This window comes from Quercus lobata, chromosome 4, assembly GCF_001633185.2.
Source record: "Quercus lobata isolate SW786 chromosome 4, ValleyOak3.0 Primary Assembly, whole genome shotgun sequence".
NCBI classification, from domain to species: Eukaryota; Viridiplantae; Streptophyta; class Magnoliopsida; order Fagales; family Fagaceae; genus Quercus; species Quercus lobata.
In genome coordinates this window covers 76179910-76199695 of record NC_044907.1, presented here as the reverse complement: position 1 = coordinate 76199695, position 19786 = coordinate 76179910, and the positions used below count along the sequence as shown (strand labels likewise).

Sequence of the window (19786 nt, the reverse complement as noted above, 5' to 3'; positions counted from 1 at the left end):
ACTGCAACATAATGAGACATCAAAAAGCTATGGAACTTATTAAGATAATGGTTGACAAGGGTTTTTCAGCAAATGCAACCACTGCATCCATGTTGTTTGACTTGATATTTGCAAATCCAGCAAATAAAGCACTTCAAGAATTACTTATTAAGACTTTGCCAATCAATCTATAAGGTGTATGTATATTTGTTGGAAGTTGTTATTTACTTTTATGAAGTGATGTTTCTTTTCATATTATTGATATTTTTTTCCTTTCAAATTTTTTTGACTTTTTTTTTAATTATTATTATTTTTTAAAATCTGTAATTAAATAGGTTTTATTTGAAGTGAAGATATGGTTGATCCTCACAAGGAGTTATTGGATGGGAGGAGAACTTTACTCTCTGTGGAGTTGTGATAGATACAGAATAGGTCTTAGGAACCATATCACACATGAACAATGTGAACAACTCTCTTAAAATTAGAAGTGCTATGTCAACAACATTTTCACAACAAATCATAAGTGGTAAGTTATTATTGGTTTTAATTTAAATTTACCACTTAAATTACTTATTTGCTCACTAGTAACAATCAATAACAACTTGCTACTCAAGATTTGTTGTAAAAGTGTTATGGACATAGCTTTTCTCCTCCTAAAATAGCCATAAAAGTTATACCATGAAAGAAATAAACTTCAATTTGATTCTATTCCAATCATTTATATATTCTATTGTTTTATAAACTTCAATTTGAATCATCCAACAAGGGAGTGGCTCTCAATTTTGTCACTTACTGCAGTCTTATAGGTAGATAATGACATTCTAGAATTGCTCCAGAAGCTTGTGTAAAGGATTTTTAGTTTCTCAACATCAAGGACAAGTTTCATATTCACATGTCATTCTTTAAGCAATGTGTATTCATTTCAGGTAAATTTTGTAGTTTCTAAATATAATTTTTCTATTTCATTTATGTATGCACAGTTGTTTGTACCTTTAACTGTTCTATCTGTTGTTGCGATTTCATTATGCACTCATGTTGTTGCTTGGAAGTTGGAACCTATTTTCCTGGATAGTTGTTTCAAAAAAATTTCTGATTTAAAGTTAATGCTCAAATTGTTGCTCTAAGATCTGGCATTTTTTGTGGTTATATGTCCCTTGGCCAGTGGAATTAATGATAATAAATGTTCCCTCCAATGAAATTAAGTTTTGGAGTTGCATGTATGCAAACTGAGTTCCAGCCCCTTTTCCCCCTCTTATAAGCCTTGTGGTGCTATTGTGCAGTGGACTAGAGTCAAATTTTGTTAGTTTAGCTTGGTTGGTTTATCAACTCAAGGAGTTAGCTGATAATTTTGTATGTGCTTCCCCTTGAATTGTCTAAGAGAGAAGCAACTAAGGTTGTAGTGCAATACAAAATTAACTTCACGATATAATCATTTTGACATTTACAATTTAAAGTAAATGAATTGAGTTGGAAACTCCCAACTTGCGATCATATAGCTGCAGAATAGTTCATTTGTTAGTGATTGATTACATTTCATGGACACAAAGAGCTGATTCTTTTGGAGTTTTTGTAATTTAATTTTGTTGTATGTAGATTGTGAATTCCTATGCTAACCCATAATAATACAAAGATAAACTACCCCTCTAAACATTACCGCCTCTTAGTCATTAAAAAGAAAAGGCAAAACTATGCTATTGGTCCTTGAAGTTTACCCTATGTTCGCAATTGGTCCTTCAAATTTGAAGCGAGCACAATTAGTCCCTTAAGTTTTAAAACTGAATTGTGTTGGTCCTTTTACTAATTGTTATTAACGGTGTTACTTACGTAACTAACAGAACAATGACTTGGCCTTTTTTTTTAATGATGTGCATTATTTTTAATTAAAAAATTAGAAACTAAATTTACATGTGAGAAAAAAAAATCACCGGTACCAAATTAAAAAATTTATTTTCTACCTGCTGTAAAAACCCATAACGAGAGAGGGTTATCAGGCAACTGGTGATTTATTTTTACATAGCAGAGTACTCCTGAAAAAACAGTACTACCCAAGTTGAAGAAATTAAGTGTTTCCTTTCCAGAAGAAGTTGAACAAAAAGATGCGACGAATTTGGATGCAATCAATGTGGTTATGCCGAAGACTCCCGTGGCGCCGCGGTCTTTGACGAGGGCTAAGAGTCTAGGCACACCACACCACAGTGCAGAGAATTGTAGCAAATGGTGGTTCGATAGGCTTGAGACTTCATCGTATTGGCTCAGTCAGATCAAATTGGCGGAGTCTGTGGGCAAGCATTTTGTTTCGGCTACTTTCTTTGGACTTGCTGTTGAATCCAAAGCTGAGGTTTGGTGTTTCACTTTTTCTTTTAAAATTTTGTTTTGTCTTTGCAAGCTTATGCTTTTTATAATTGTAGTTGCCAATTTTCCACATTTCGTTGTAAGAAAACACTAACGATGATATGTAAGAAATTAAGAATGTTTAGGTAATCAACTGTCTAAAAAGTTTTGGAAATTTGGTTAACAGAAAATTAAAAAAAAATAAATAAATAACCGATTGCCTGATAACCCTCTCTCGTTGTGGGTTTTTACAACAGGTAGAAAATAAATTTTTTGATTTGGTACAGGTGATTTTTTTTTCTCACGTGTAAATTTAGTTTCTAATTTTTTAAGTAAAAACATTTCACGTCATTAAAAAAAAAAAAAAAAAAAAACCAAGTCATTATTCCGTTAGTCACGTAAATAACACCATTAACAACAGCAAGTAAAAAAACCAACACAACTTTGTTTTAAAACTTAAGGGACTAATTGTGCTTGCTTCAAACTTGAGAGACCAATTGTGCACATAGGGTAACTTCGGGACCAATAGTGTAGTTTCGCCTTAAAAAAATGCAAGGGTAATTGATTGCAACCAAAAAGTACCATATTAACAAGAGAACTAAAAATGTGCTCAAAAGTCAAAAACAAGATCCATCATCAGATCTATACGAATGCCACAATATATAAAATGAGCCCTTTAAGCAATGAATTAAAATAGCTCAGTAGCTGAAGCTCATAATACTTTACTGGTTGAAACTTCCCACATCCAGTATTTGAGGTAGTAGATTGAACCAAGCAAGAAAGTGAAGATGCAAATAATTCCTTAGCCTACACATAAATTTTGAAGAAATGGATGACATTAGGAAGAGAGAGAGAGAGAGAGAGAAACTTTGAGAAAAATCATATGGTTGAATTGATAAGCCAAACTCACACCTTTGTGTACCCTATCAACAAACGTTTTGCGTAATCATTAGCCACATGTAGGTTTTTTGTACTAGTAACTCCATCATGATGTTGAGCAATTGCTAAAGCCTTTGCCAGTGATTCTGTATTGGGCTCAGAACTATTCCTTCCTTTGAAAAACTCTAGTTGCCCTGCGGCCAATTATTCATTAGAGATAAATAAATCTCAAACTCTAAAACTGTCATTCGACCATTCCAATTAAATCCATCATACAAACTAAAACAGTCACATAAATGATACCAAATAATAGCCCCTCATTATTTTGACATAGTGCTTCAAGGTTGGTCTACTGGTAAAGAATCTTGTCTAGAATGCATTTGCACTATTTGCATAACTGGCACGGTGCATGCTTCAAACTTTAAGAAAAGGTTGAAGTGCGAAGCAACAAGAGAACGGGTTATATAACATCCAAACGTTAAACTTACAAGAAAAAGTCATCAATCTTGGTTGGCTAGGATTCATCTGTAGGCGCATACTGTGCATCAGTATATATGGATGGGATAGAGTATAGAGCATTGACACACCCATCTTGGAAAGCCAATTAGAACAGAAAAAAAAAATCATAAAAGAAAGATGTTAAACGATGAAGCAGAATTTACTGACACAAGAAAAATTCAACATTAAAGGGAGAGAGAGAGAGAGAGAGGAAGAAGAAGAAGAAGAAGAAGAAGAAGAAGAAGAAGGAAGACATTAGCAAGGATTGAATCTGCCATTGATTTGAGACTCATTTTAATATTCACCATTTTTTTTTTTGGTCATTGACGTGAGATTTCCGATTTGGGTAAAACATATTCTGGGTTTGCTCTATGTTTTTCATGCATAGAGTAGCCATTCGTATATATAACATTCTTTCTTATCAAAAAAAAATTTCCCAAACATATTAGTAATGTGGCCAATTTTGAAATATTTTTGTTATGTGAGAAATTAGGCTAACAGGCAAAAAAAGCCATGTTGCTGTACCTTATGGTTGTATTGTTACATTGGTCAATGTAGTTATGTGGTTTATTTCAATTGGGGAACCTAAGTAACTGTATCTAAGTTTTGTCATTTTGATTATACATTATAGTATATACTTTTATCAACATCCTTAAAATTCACCAATGCAGCTTCACCTCTGCTCATAATACAAACCCGTTAAGGTCAGGTTAGAAATTAGACATGCGTTAACTCTTTTTCTTGGCTATATAATTTGGAAGGTATAGTGTTATGGTTCCAATAATTTTGAGCCACAAACTATGTTTAACATAAAAGGGGTGTTATCTATCTGCAATGGGCAATTGCATATAGGTAGATTTTTCTTTTTGAGGTAAGAGCATATTGAATGTATGTGTGCACGTATAGGTCTACGTATAGGTCTCTCTAGATTGATGTGGCTCAGTCATTACTGGGCTACAAGAATATATTTGTATCCCTAATTTTGTAATACTTTGTAGGTCATCTTTGTATTTTATCTATTTTACCTAGAATAATAAGCACAACTATGATGTATGGTTCTCAAATTGAGAGTTGGTGAAAATTTGAAACATAAGCACAAGACAATCATCAGAAGGGCTGCAACTGGCAAGCATTTCCAAACCTAAAAATAGAGAGTCAGATAACCAAATTGGAGCGGCACAGAAATTGCAGCTTACAGAGAAGCATACGTAATAGTATTTATTAGTGTTATGGATCGCAAAGATAACCAATCTCCTCAAGGTTTTAACTTTATTACTTCCTTTTCTCTTATACCTTTTTTCCTTTTAAATTGAAAAAAAGAAAAAAGAAAAAAGAAACTGAGTGTGAGTGCAAATTAATGGCAAGTGAAACAGCTCGGATTTTGGTTGAATTCTTGGTAGGGGCGATCACTTCTATTGTTTTCCTCAAAGGGGCTTACCCTTCTGGTTAGTTCCTCTTTAAACCCTTCTGTGCGTGTGTGTGTTTGATTGCCTATAAAATTTATAGGCATCAAAACAGGAGGAAAAGAAAGAAAAGACGAAGTGCATTTCTGATATTGTGTTATCTATATATACCTACTTGATGAATGGGTGATGGTGAATTTGTGGGTGAAAGGTGCATTTGAGAGGAGGAGGAGGTATATGAATTTGATGGTTCAGAGGGCTCGCCACCCTCGGCTCAGAGATTACATACATTCTGTTGTCTTTGGTCTTCTTCCTATTATCCAAAAGGTTGGTTTTGGATTTAGTTATAAACTAGTCGCTAACCCGTGCGATGCACGGGAAACTATTAAAAATTAGATTTTAAAAAAGAAAAATTTATTAATTTTAGTTTATATTGAATATTTATTTATGGTAGTTTAAAATATTATTTCAAATCTTCATTTCATTTTATTTTAGTTGGAATAACATATATAATTAAATGAAATGCTTATGAATAAGAGTTGACATTAATAATATACTATATATATTTAGTGATTATTCAAGATATCATTCAAATATAACAATTTTTTTTGTTGTTTTAAAAAAAGAACAATATTAATATATTGAAACACAAAATACTATATTGTCCAATAGATATTACAACTTTAAAACTAAAACATGAGTAGTGATTTTTAATGGACTGGGGTAATAGCACAACTTTCTGTAGAAAAAAATCTGATTAAAATTTTTTTGGAGTTAACCATGCAATTGGCACGGTCTTATTAGATTGAAGACGACAATAACTCTATATATCAAACCATAACCTTTTTGTAATTTCTTGTAGTTGAATTCTTTTAAACAGAGAACAAAAGGCATATTACAAATGAATCTGAGAACAAACACCTAAGCATTCTATCAAACACATATTCAGCAATCTCAAGCACTTATACTAACCAACCCCAACCTTTAAAAAGAATTCCCATGGAATCCAAAATAACGGCAACCCCAACATAACATTCCACAGGCTATCATATATGAAGACCCAAAGATTATAATAATTTATAAAAAGGCAAAACCAATGTAAATGAAGATGACAATAACACTATATATCAAACCAAAACAAACCCAAAATTGAAATCAAATAGAAGAATCCTAGGAAACCAAAAATCCAATAAAAATTGCATAACCAAAAAAAAAAGGGAAAAAGAAAATCCAAACCAATGTAAAATGAAGATGAGAAAAACACTGTATATCAACTAAAACAAACCCAGAATTAAAACCAAATAGAAGAATCCCAAAAAACCAAAAATCCAATAAAAATCGCATATAAAAAAAAAAGGAAAAAAAAATCTAATAACAAAAATTTCATGATTCTTCTTTGCCATAGATTTGACAACAAAGGAAGAAGAAGAAAACGTGGAAATCTGCAAAGAAAAAAAAACAAAAACAAAAAAACTTAAATCCAAAGCAACCCACAGCCACAAACCAACAAAATTCCATGAAAAACAAAAACAAACCAAAAAAAAAAAAAACTTAAATCCAAAGCAACCCACAGCCACAAACTAACAAAATTCCATGAACAATTGAAGCGGATAGAGAGAGAGCAATATATAGAAATTATGCAAAGTAAAAAACATGTTTTAATTACCTCAAAATAATTTGCCGACCTAGAATATGATGGGCTGGATTGAGCGGCGATGGAGAGGCAAAAAGAAATCGATGTAGTGGCGGTGATCCATGGTGGCGGCGACAGTGAGAGGATCTGAGTTTTGGGGTGCCAGCGTATATTAGAAAACAGAGAGGTTGTTTTAGACGTGAAGGCTGACGGGAAACAGAGAGGTTGTTTTAGACGTGAAGACTGAAGGGAGTTGTATACTTGTATTAGGGTTGTAAATTAATAAATTCTAATATAATAATAAATTAGAATTAAAGAATTAAAAAAAAAAAAAAAAGGTAACGTGAAGGTTGAAGGGGAGTTGATTGGGGTGGGGTTCTAAATTAATAAATTCTAATATAATAAATCATTAGAATTTAATAATAAATCATTAAAAAATTTTAAAAAATAATGGAAGAAGAAGGAGGTGACGTGAAGGCTGAAGGGGGATTAGGGTTGTAAATTAATAAATTCTAATATAATAATAAATTAGAATTAAAGAATTAAAAAAAGAAAAGAAAAAAGAAGAAGAAGGTAACGTGAAGGTTGAAGGGGAGTTGATTGGGGTGGGGTTCTAAATTAATAAATTATAATATAATAAATCATTAGAATTTAATAATAAATCATTAAAAAAATTAAAAAAAAAAAAAAAAAAAAAATAAAAAGAAGAAGAAGGAGGTGACGTGAAGGCTGAGGGGGGATTAGGGTTGTAAATTAATAAATTCTAATATACGGCAGATACTTATCCTTTTATAGCAGATTTTAAAAAAAAAAAAAAATCTTTAGATTAAACTTATCTTAAAATATCAGATTTTATCCAAAAAAAGAAAAATAAAAAAAGAAGATAAGTATAGTGTTTTTAATTTTATTTTTTATTTTTTAAATATTGTGTTATGTTGACGTGGAAAATTGTGGTGCCAGCAAAGGCTTCGGTTTTATATATATATATATAGATAATATTTAAATTGATGATGCTAAATCTATAAAATGAGTTCCCCCCCCCCCCTTTTTCGGTCAATGCAATTTCTAATGTTCTATGTAGATAAAGGACCTTTTTAGTGTATGCTATTAGTCATGGTGATGTTTTTATTTTTGTAATGTAAAAATAATATTACAAATGCTATGGAAAACAAATTGCAAAGACTTTTTCTTTTTGATTGGATAGTCAACCTCAAATTCATGATGCTTTGTTAAGTTTGTAACCAATAACTTCTGAAAGATTTGAGTGGTTGGCATGGTAAATTTGTTAGTTTCCTTCTCAATTTGTTGTAAGTTAAATAAAAAAATATGTCCTATATTAGTAGAGGCCATACTCAGGCGTTAAAGTGGGCTTACATAATGGAGAATTTCACTGCTTGGCTTGTATTGAAAGAATTCACATGTTATATTTAAGCAAGGAGGAAACTATAGGTTACGTCTAGCTGACCATATTGGTTTTAGTTAACTTTGAAAGATTGATCATATATTATGTTTTAATTTCAGAATGATTCTCTATTGCCATTTGGGTGATTATTAACCATTAAAGTGTTACAAAACATAGACCCAAATGTTGAAAGTTTGAATGGAAATAAGTAGTGGGGGGATCAAAACAAGAAAAGAAAATTCGAGTGGTAAATGGGGTAATGTCCACTGTCGGAGTCACCCTTCTTCTTGTATAGAATCTCTGGTATTGTCTTATCATATCCGTTAGTTAAAGATAAGATTTGCTTCTCTCATAATTTCTTCAATCAACTTCTGGCATCATAATCTCCTATAATTTTTACTTGAATTAAAAATTCAAGTAACTGTAACAGAGAGGCTCCTTCCTTTTGTATTTGAAAATTACCAATCATCATATAGGGATGTATAAAACTTGTTTTGCAATTAGTTATTTGAATTGAGTTGCCTAAACATAAATTTTAACAAAGAATATTAAGATTTTGGTTTCATATTATGATTATCAACTGAAACAGCCTTGTCCTTCACAAATAGGGAATGGTGGAGAGAGCAGCAGTTATTTTTTTCAACACTGACGGAATCCCAGTGGAGCGTTTTGTTTTCAAGCTTGCAGTGAATCTGTCATATGGCTCAAAGGTTGAAGAAGCTGACCTGGAGTTCCCTCTTAGATCATTCTTAATCAAGCTTTCGGTCTCAGAATCTCTTACTAAGGTTCTTCCCCGCAGTAAGTGCTGAATATAGCAGTTCAGTATATTGATTCTCAGTTTAATACTTCATTCTGTATACATGTGTTACAAAATATGCCTCTTTTATTATTATTTTTTTATTTTATATTATTTTGTTATGGCTTTCCATTATTTATCAAATGCCTTGGTGTTGGTTCCTATGCTTGAAGGAATTTTCAAGTGTTTGCTGCATTCATGATCTATATCCTGCATTTTTTTTCCTTTTATGTTTAGAATTAAGGGTAGGTCTCTAATCTACCCCCCACCTGCACCCACACTCTTCTCTTTTGACAGACTACAGGTGGGAGATAACTGCTTACTTTCGATCCCTTCCAGAAGCTAGTGCAAACAAGGATGTAGAGCAGTGGATCCCAACGGACACAAGGCAGTGGGGGCAACCTCCCCTCCTGACCCCTATTAAGTCAATGAGTAGCGAACCTCTCTGTGTACAGTTATATATAGAACATCCAAGTTTATCTGAACCAAAGCCTTAAAATGGGGAAGTATAACAACACTGTATATATGCGTATATGTACCTTTAGGCAGGTACTTACATTTTTATTTTTTTCAATATGATTTAGAAATATGTATGCTCTGATATAGCGCAAAAAATTATAAAGGCTGTCCTCGTAAATCTGCTGCCAAAAAAGTAACCTTATTCTACATTTAGCATATATTTAGTTTACAAACCACAATGATTAGTGCTTACTATTGCTTACTATTGAAGAATTGCATCTTTGTTAAAAGAAAAATTTACAAAGTCAAGAGATTGTAGTTATGATGCTTGACATAGAAGTGGAAGCTGAAGGAGAGGTTGAGTGTGCTTAGCCTTGGGGGGAAAGCAGGAAGCAATTAAGATGATATTACCTAGAAGGAGCGAGAATCTAGTAAAGATATGGCCTTCTTAGAGCATCCGCATCAGTGGATGTAAACCTTTGCATAATACAAAAAGACACAAATTTTACAGATTTTGCTAAAAATGCTCCACATCAGTGCTTCTAAAAGTGTGCATATTTACACATTTGCTACAGTAACCGTGCATATGAACTGTAGCTTTGTATTTTATTTTTTTAATAATTTTTTCTCTCACTTCTCAAGTCATATATTCTCTCTTCTTTGTCAACTCTCTCTCAATTCTCCACCGAACTCTCTTCCATCTCTATCTCCTCTGTACAAATCATCAATTCTAAACAAATCATCAAACAAATCCTAGATCTAGATCTTAACTCATCAAACCCATATTGTTTTCTTAAATCTAAATCTCAAACTCATCAAACCCATTTACAAAACCATATCATCAAATCCATATACAAATATATGTGAATCATCAAAGAAGAAGAAGTGGTCAAGACGAAGAAGAAGAAGAAGAAGTAGCTGTTAGGTTCTAAATGTTTAGAACAATTGGCAAATCATGAACACAAACTTGTCTAGATGTAGATCTTAGAGTCTATAGGTTTTATTAGACAATGCCCAATGTGATTCAAGTCAAGATTCAAGAACATACAAGCTGCAGGAAGAAGATTTCATAATCTGTCTAGTTCAATCGATCGAAAGACAAGCTCGATCGATCGAAAGTCGTGTCTGCAGAATTTTAGTTAAGCCCAAATAGCAATTCAAGCCCATTTAGGATTTGGGTTTCTAATCTACTTCTCCTAGTATATAAAGGAAACCCTAAGCACATTTTTATGTCTTTTTAGAGAGAAAAGAGTGTGCCTCTTTTGTATTTAGGGTTTTGTTCCTAAAAAGCTCTCTTATGTCTTCTACTGGTATTATTCCTTGAAAAATCTCAAGATCCAGTATTGTAGAAGTTGCTGCCTTCTCTTGTCGTCAAAGGTGTTGCTGATCTAAACCTTCAAGGGTGGTCTTGGAGTCATAAACAGGAGAGTTTGTGTTGCTAAACCTTTGAGTGGGATCTCAAAGTCACAAACGGGGGTGTTTGTGTTTTGCAAAGGCCAAAGAAAGAAGGAGTCTGTGGATTCGAAGCTTGCACGTGGTCGTGTCAGTAACTTCTACTGGTGAGTAGCAATAAGAAGTTGAGCGTAGGGGCTTGTAAGTCTTATTGTATGAACTTCGATTCTTTCTAGTGGATTTGCTTTTTACCTTGAGGATAGCTAGGTCAGATCCTCCCCAAGTTTTTACCGGTTTAGTTTCCTGGGTGATCATATCTTGTGTTATTTATTTTCCGCTGCTTTGCATGATTTGATCTTTGTTATTGTGATAACCTAGACTTGTTTAATTGGACTAAGTAACAACTTGGCTAATTACCTAGGTTAAATCAATTGTTTTAAGTGGTCTAAAAACCAACAGCAACGGCTATAGCAGTAGCAAAAAAGAAAAAAAGAAAAAATAAGGCAATGACAGTATCGAATAAGCAGCAACAATAACAGCAGACAACAACAGCAATAGATGAAGGAAATGGAGTCTCAGCCATGGAGGTTTGCCTTTGTGGTGGCTATTTGAGTTTTGGCTATGGAGGTTCAGCCAGGAAGTTTTGTGGTGGTCTAAACTCTAAAGAGAAGAGAGAACGTGTGAGAGATGAGAATGAGAGATAACATGTGAGAAAAAATAAAGGTAAAAATAATAATAAAAAATGAATATTTAAATAAAAAGGGGTGTATAACAGATAATCTAATGTAGGTGTTTTGTAAAAGTGACCGTGTAAAATAGAAAAAGTAGGTTTTTATGCTAAAATAGAAAAGCAATTTTATACATACTGATGTGGTTGCTCTAAATTAGGAGGTTTGTGCTTTTCTTTAGTAGAACTTTTATAACTTATCAAAAAGAGTCAAAGTAAAGATATAACCTATCAATCTAGTGCATATGGTATATATAATAGGAATGTAATTGGTTCAGTTTGATTCGATTGGTTTTCTTAGTGTTTAGCCAACCGAAACCGAAATTTTTGGTTTGTGAAGTTCTTAACCAAAACCGATTGAAATAATTGGAAATTTTCAATTTTGATTTTATTTTAGCTTCAGTTAGCTTTGGTCAGTTTTTAGTTTTTGAGATTTTCAAAACTCTAACTTTAATAACATATCAAGATTTTCAAATCTCTAACATTAATCACATATAAAAAACAAAGAAATAGCGAGAGAGGCAGACCTGTTGAAGAACAAAGAAAATCAAGAAAGAAATGGGAAAAGGGAGAGAAGAATCATGCTGATGATCAAAAGAAGTAAAGAGCAAAGCCGAACCGTGGATGATCAAAAGAGATTGAGAGTGAAAGAAAAGGGGAGGCCAGCGGCAAAGGCAGAAAAAGACTGGAATGGAGTGTGGAGTGTGGAGGTTGTTTGAGAGTGAGAATGAAAACTGAAGAGTGTGCGTTGTGGGGTATGCAGGGTAGTGTTTCTAAAATGTCTTTTGTTTTTAGTTTAATTAGTTAATCTAATGGGTTATTGGGTTTTAAATAGCAAGAGGCCCAATGTTTTTTTTTTTTAAATAAAAAGACCGGAGGCCCAAACATGAAAAAAAAACAAAAAAGGCCAAAGGCCCAATGTTTATAAAATCAAATAAAAGGCTAGAGGCCCAATGTTTGCAAGCCTAAGCTGTGCTTCATATTATATATGTAATATAAAATATATTATAATATTTTTGGTTTTGGCCAATTTGGTGCATACAAACCTACCACCAAAATCAAAATTGAAATTTTTGGTTTTTATGAAATGAAAACTGAAACTGAACCACACCGAAACCGATCTAAAATTTTGGCAACAGTTCGGCTGGTTTTTTGGTTTCCTAGTTTTTTGCACACCCCTATATTTTATATTACATATATAATATGAAACACAACTTGGGCTTGTAAACATTGGGCCTCCGACCTTTTTTGTTTTTTTAAAACCCATAGCAGGGAGGGTGTGGGGTTACAAGCATCTAATTCACCCATTAAAAGGCTATTCCAAACTACAAGTAGCAATAAGTCAGTAACTGATTAGTTAAAACTAAATATTATATAAAATTCCAAACTACAAGTAGCAATAAGTCAGTAACAAATTAGTTAAAACTAAATATTATATAATATTTAGTTTTAACTAATTTGTTACTGACTTATTGCTACTTGTAGTTTGGAATAGCCTTTTAATGGGTGAATTAGATACCCATAACCCCACAACCTCCCCTACTATGGGGCTGGTGGGCTGCTTATTTGATGTGGGGATGTGATCTGAATCCTGCTTATTTGATAAAATCAGAGGTCAAAGGCGTGATTTAGCATTGATTTGTTAGATGACTTAATAATAATTCTCATTACTTCAATGCATTTTCAAGCATAATGAAGGAATGAGTTCAACCTAATCTTTTTTTTTTTTTTTTGCTAAGCATGAGTTCAACCTAATCTTGATAATGAATTTCATTCCTCAACATATTTAGGTGTTTATATTTAAAATTAATTATCTACTCATCCAAAAGATGTGTTTGTGTGTACCATAGATGGACCTGTGTCAGCTGAGTTGGTCTACATATAATTAGATTTCTCATCAGTATCTGTGATGCCTCAATTTGATTGATTGTGTGATGTGTGTGAATGTGTGATGAGTCCCACATCGGGTATTTACTAGGTTGAACTGGCTTTATTAACAACTGCAAGATGCCTCAATTGTGACTAGTTCTTTTGAGGTATAGCGCAGATGTGGCTAGCGCTTTTTCCTTGGGTTGTTACATATGATATCAGAGCCGGCCTGGTAATCCCGTGTGGGCTTAGAGACACTACCCCATAAAGTGAGCCCTAACGAGGATGTTAGGGATTTAAGTGGGGGATATTGTGATGCCCCAATTTGATTGATTGTGTGATGTGTGTGGGTGTGTGATGAGTCCCACATCGGGTATTTACTGGGTTGAACTGGGCTTTATTAACAACTACAAGGAGCTTCAATTGTGACTAGTCCTTTTGAGGTATAGCGCAGATGTGGCTAGCGCTTTTCCTTAAGTGGTTACATAAAGCGCTAGCCACATCTGTGCTATACCTCAAAAGGATTAGTCACAATTGAGGCATCTTGCAGTTGTTAATAAAGCCCAGTTCAACCCAGTAAATACCCGATGTGGGACTCATCACACATTCACACACATCACACAATCAATCAAATTGAGGCATCACAATCTCTCCCACTTAAATCCCTAACGTCCTCGTTAGGGCTCACTTTGTGGGGTAGTGTCTCTGAGCCCACACGGAATTACCAGGCCGACTCTGATACCATATGTAACGATCCAAGGAAAAGAGTTAGCCACATCTGCGCTATACCTGAAAAGGACTAGTCACAATTGAGGCTCCATGTAGTTGTTAATAAAGCCCAGTTCAACCCAGTAAATACCCGATATGGGACTCATCACACACTCACACACATCAAACAATCAATCAAATTGAGGCATCACAATCTCCCCCACTTAAATCCCTAACGTCCTCGTTAGGGCCCACTTTATGGGATAGTGTCTCTAAGCCCACACGGGATTACCGGGCCGGCTCTGATACCATTATAATTGTCACGCCCCGAACCCAACTATAAAGACAGTCACGTGACAACCACCGCACGCTTATAAAGTAAGCACCCTACAAGTGTGCAAGGCCTTCTTAGCAACTAAAATTTATCCTCAAAAATTAAACCAAATAAATCCAAAATACCTCAACAATTTCTTTGTGAACAGATCTCCAATAATTTAAAAGGAACAAAATCCAAACCTCATGTACATAATGCCAATTGGCCGATAAATATAAAACTATTAGAAGACCATCCAATCCCAAAATCACTAAGTTTCCTTTCCTGCTCACAACACAACATCAAAACTCGCTATTCTTCACAATCTGAAATTGGGGGGGGGGGGGAAAGGAGTGAGTTGATAACTCAATAAGTAACGGAAGTCCTAATAAGTTCTATCAAGCAATAGATCTGTAAAGTAATAAGATGAAATATAAGTCTTCAAAAGTTATAATATACTATGGGTTTTCATAAATAACTAAAAAAGTTTCATAGTCATAAGATAAAAAGTTGCAAATAGATCAAATACTTTAATCTAACAAATATATCATAAATGGTTTAGAAAGTAGTCAGTTTTCCATATATCAAAGCTATAACTTATAGTACGTTCCAAAAAAGATACATAAGCAGTTTTAATTGACTCAAAATAGCTCAAATACTCATACATTTTCAAAATCACATATGTAGTTTTAAGGATTCAAAATAGTTCAAATATTCAAACGTAATTCATATTTTTAACAATCTTATGACTATGGTCACGTTATATCCTTGTAACTGGGTATCAGAGTAATAATGAATAACCCCTATTGGCTAGGTATCAGAGTACCAATAAATAATCCCCATTGGTTTGGATATCAGAATACCAATGAATAACCCCTATTGGTTTGGGTATCAGAATACCAATGAATAACCCCCATTGGCTGGGCATCAGAGTACCAATGAATAACCCCTATTGGTTTGGGTATCAGAATACTAATGAATAACCCCTATTGGTTGGGTATCAGAGTACCAATGAATAATCCCCATTGGTTTGGGTATCAAAGTACCAATGAATAACCCCCATTGGTTTGGGTATCAAACTCAATTCATAGTCAAATTGTCCATAATCATATGTATAAAATCATAGTTTCTAACAAAAATATATCTTATTCAAATACGTATATATATAATCATATATTCAATAATCAAATATATTTGTGATATCTCTATATTCTTATTTTAAATCAATATAGCTAACAAATATCAATTAAATAAAATAAATCTTATATTCAGTGCCCATATGTATTTGTGAAAATTCTTTATTCGTTACTTTGAATCAGTATAACTAAAAACAATTAAATAAAATACATCATATATTCAGCAATAAAATATATTTGTGATAATTCTTTACTTGAAATCAGTAATACATTAGAAATAAAATTGTAATAACTGTAAACAAATTTCAGGAGTTAAAATATGTAAAATAAAACCAATTAGGATAAGGTTACTTACCTCTAAAAGCCATTCCAACAAGAACTTTTCCCTATCACTTCCCCTAAAATCCTTATCCTAAACCATAAGGACTTTGATATATGGAAAATTGACTACTTTCTAAACCATCTGTGATATATTTGTTAGATTAAAGTATTTGATCTATTTGCAACTTTTTATCTTAAGACTATGAAACTTTTTTAGTTATTTATGAAAACCCATAGTATATTATAACTTTTGAAGACTTATATTTCATCTTATTACTTTACAGATTTATTGCTTGATAGAACTTATTAGGACTTCCGTTACTTATTGAGTTATCAACTCACTCCCCCCCCCCCCCAAAAATTTCAGATTGTGAAGAATAACAAGTTTTGATGTTGTGTTGTGAGTAGGAAAGGAAGCTTAGTGATTTTGGGATTGGATGGTCTTCTAATAGTTTTATATTTATCGGCCAATTGGCATTATGTACATGAGGTTTGGATTTTGTTCCTTTTAAATTATTGGAGATTTGTTCATAAAGAAATTGTTGAGGTATTTTGGATTTATTTGGTTTAATTTTTTAGGATAAATTTTAGTTGCTAAGAAGGCTTTGCACACTTGTAGGGTGCTTACTTTATAAGCGTGCGGCGGTTGTCACGTGGCTGTCTTTATAGTTGGGTTTGGGGCGTGACAATATTTATGGTATCAGAGCCGGCCCGGTAATCCCGTGTGGGCTTAGAGACACTACCACATAAAGTGGACCCTAACGAGGACGTTAGGAATTTAAGTGGGGGAGATTGTGATGCCCCAATTTGATTGATTGTGTGATGTGTGTGGGTGTGTGAAGAGTTCCACATCGGGTATTTACTGGGTTGAATTGGGCTTTATTAACAATTACAAGGAGCCTCAATTGTGACTAGTCCTTTTGAGGTATAGCGCAGATGTGACTAGCGCTTTTCCTTGAGTCGTTACATATATATCAACCCAAGGAAAAGCGCTAGCCACATCTGCGCTGTACTTCAAAAGGACTAGTCACGATTAAGGCTCCTTGTAATTGTTAATAAAACCCAGTTCAACCCAGTAAATACACGATGTGGAACTCATTACACACCCACACACATCACACAATCAATCAAATTGGGGCATCACAATCTCCCCTACTTAAATCCCTAACGTTCTTGTTAGGGCCCACTTTGTGGGGTACTGTCTCTGAGCCCACATGGGATTATCGGGCCGGCTCTGATACCATATGTAACGACCCAAGGAAAAGCGCTAGCCACATCTGCGCTATACCTCAAAAGGATTAGTCACAATTACGACTCCTTGTAATTGTTAATAAAGCCCAGTTCAACCCAGTAAATACCCGATGTAGGACTCAATACACACCCACACAAATCACACAATCAATCAAATTGGGGCATCACAATCTCCCCCACTTAAATCCCTAACGTCCTCGTTAGGACCAACTTTGTGGGGTAGTGTATTTGAGCCCACACGGGATTATCGGGCCGGCACTGATACCATATGTAACGACCCAAGGAAAAGCGCTAGCCACATTTGCGCTATACCTCAAAAGGACTAGTCGCAATTGAGCTCCTTGCAGTTGTTAATAAAGCCCAGATCAACCCCGTAAATACCCGATGTGAGACTCATCACACACCTACATACATCACACAATCAATCAAATTGGGGCATCACAATCTCCCCTACTTAAATCCCTAACATCCTCGTTAGGGCCCACTTTGTGGTGTATTGTCTCCGAGCCCACACAGGATTACTGGGCCGGCTCTGATACCATATGTAACGACCCAAGGAAAAGCGCTAGCCACATCTGCGCTATACCTCAAAAGGATTAGTCACAATTACGACTCCTTGTAATTGTTAATAAAGCCCAGTTCAACCCAGTAAATACCCGATGTAGGACTCAATACACACCCACACAAATCACACAATCAATCAAATTGGGGCATCACAATCTCCCCCACTTAAATCCCTAACGTCGTCGTTAGGGCCAACTTTGTGGGGTAGTGTATTTGAGCCCACACGGGATTATCGGGCCGGCACTGATACCATATGTAACGACCCAAGGAAAAGCGCTAGCCACATTTGCGCTAGCCACATTTGCGCTATACCTCAAAAGGACTAGTCGCAATTGAGCTCCTTGCAGTTGTTAATAAAGCCCAGATCAACCCCGTAAATACCCGATGTGAGACTCATCACACACCTACATACATCACACAATCAATCAAATTGGGGCATCACAATCTCCCCCACTTAAATCCCTAACATCCTCGTTAGGGCCCACTTTGTGGTGTATTGTCTCCGAGCCCACACAGGATTACTGGGCCGGCTCTGATACCATATGTAACGACCCAAGGAAAAGCGTTAGCCACATCTGCGCTATACCTCAAAAGGACTAGTCACAATTAAGGCTCATTGTAATTGTTAATGAAACCCAGTTCAACCAAGTAAATACCCGATGTGGGACTCATTACACACCCACACACATCACACAATCAATCAAATTGAGGCATCACAATCTCCCCCACTTAAATCCCTAACGTCCTCGTTAGGGCCTACTTTGTGGTGTATTGTCTCCGAGCCCACACAGGATTATTGGGCCAGCTCTGATACCATATGTAACGACCCAAGGAAAAGCGCTAGCCACATTTGCGCTATACCTCAAAAGGACTTGTCATAATTAAGGCTCCTTGTTATTGTTAATAAAGCCCAGTTCAACCCAGTAAATACCCGATGGAGGACTCATTACCCACCCACACAAATCACACAATAAATCAAATTGGGGCATCACAATCTCCCCCACTTAAATCCCTAACGTCCTCGTTAGGGCCCACTTTGTGGTGTATTGTCTCCGAGCCCACACAGGATTACTAGGCCGGCTCTGATACCATATGTAACAATCCAAGGAAAAGCGCTAGCCACATCAGCGCTATACCTCAATAGGACAAGTCATAATTAAGGCTCCTTGTAATTGTTAATAAAACCCAGTTCAACCTAGTAAATACCCGATGTGGGACTCATTACACACCCACAAACATGACATAATCAATCAAATTGGGGCATCACAATCTCCCCCACATAAATCCCTAACGTCCTCGTTAGGGCCCACTTTGTGGTGTATTGTCTCCGAGCCCACACAAGATTTCTGGGCCGGCTCTGATACCATATGTAACGAGCCAAGGAAATGCGCTAGCCACATTTGCACTATACCTCAACAGGACTAGTCACAATTAAGGCTCCGTGTAATTGTTAATAAAACCCAGTTCAACACAGTAAATACCCGATGTGGGACTCGTTACACACCCACACACATCACACAGTCAATCAAATTGGGGCATCACAATCTCCTCTACTTAAATCCCTAACGTCCTCGTTAGGGCCCACTTTGTGGTGTATTGTCTTCGAGCCCACACAAGATTACTGGACCGGCTCTGATACCATATGTAACGACCCAAGGAAAAGCGCTAGCCATATCTGCGCTATACCTCAAAAGGACTAGTCACAATTAAGGCTCCTTGTAATTGTTAATACAGCCCAGTTCAACCCAGTAAATACCCAATGTAAGACTCATTACACACCCACACAAATCACACAATCAGTCAAATTGGAGCATCACAATCTCCCCCACTTAAATCCCTAACGTCCTTGTTAGGGCCCACTTTGTGGGGTAGTGTCTTTAAGCCCACACAGGATTACTGTGCTGACTCTGATACCATATGTAACGACCTAAGGAAAAGTGCTAGCCACATCTGCGTTATACCTCAAAAGGACTGGTCGCAATTGAGGCTCCTTGCAGTTGTTAATAAAGCCCAGATCTACTCAGTAAATACCCGATGTGGAACTCATCACACACCTACATACATCACACAATCAATCAAATTGGGGCATCACAATCTCCCCCACTTAAATCCCTAACGTCCTCGT

General features: G+C 35.2%; 1 protein-coding gene across 1 annotated transcript; it reads left to right on the top strand.

Annotated features, from left to right (window-relative positions):
• The first annotated feature begins 4916 nt into the window (after nt 1-4916).
• LOC115983171 (DNA polymerase zeta processivity subunit-like) lies at nt 4917-9737 on the top strand. The gene is made up of 6 exons (XM_031105806.1): nt 4917-4947; nt 5052-5132; nt 5302-5417; nt 8734-8923; nt 9219-9470; nt 9700-9737. The coding sequence occupies exons 1-5, from the start codon at nt 4917-4919 to the stop codon at nt 9416-9418; spliced, it is 618 nt and encodes a 205-aa protein (XP_030961666.1). The 3' UTR covers nt 9419-9470; nt 9700-9737.
• The last annotated feature ends 10049 nt before the right edge of the window (nt 9738-19786 follow it).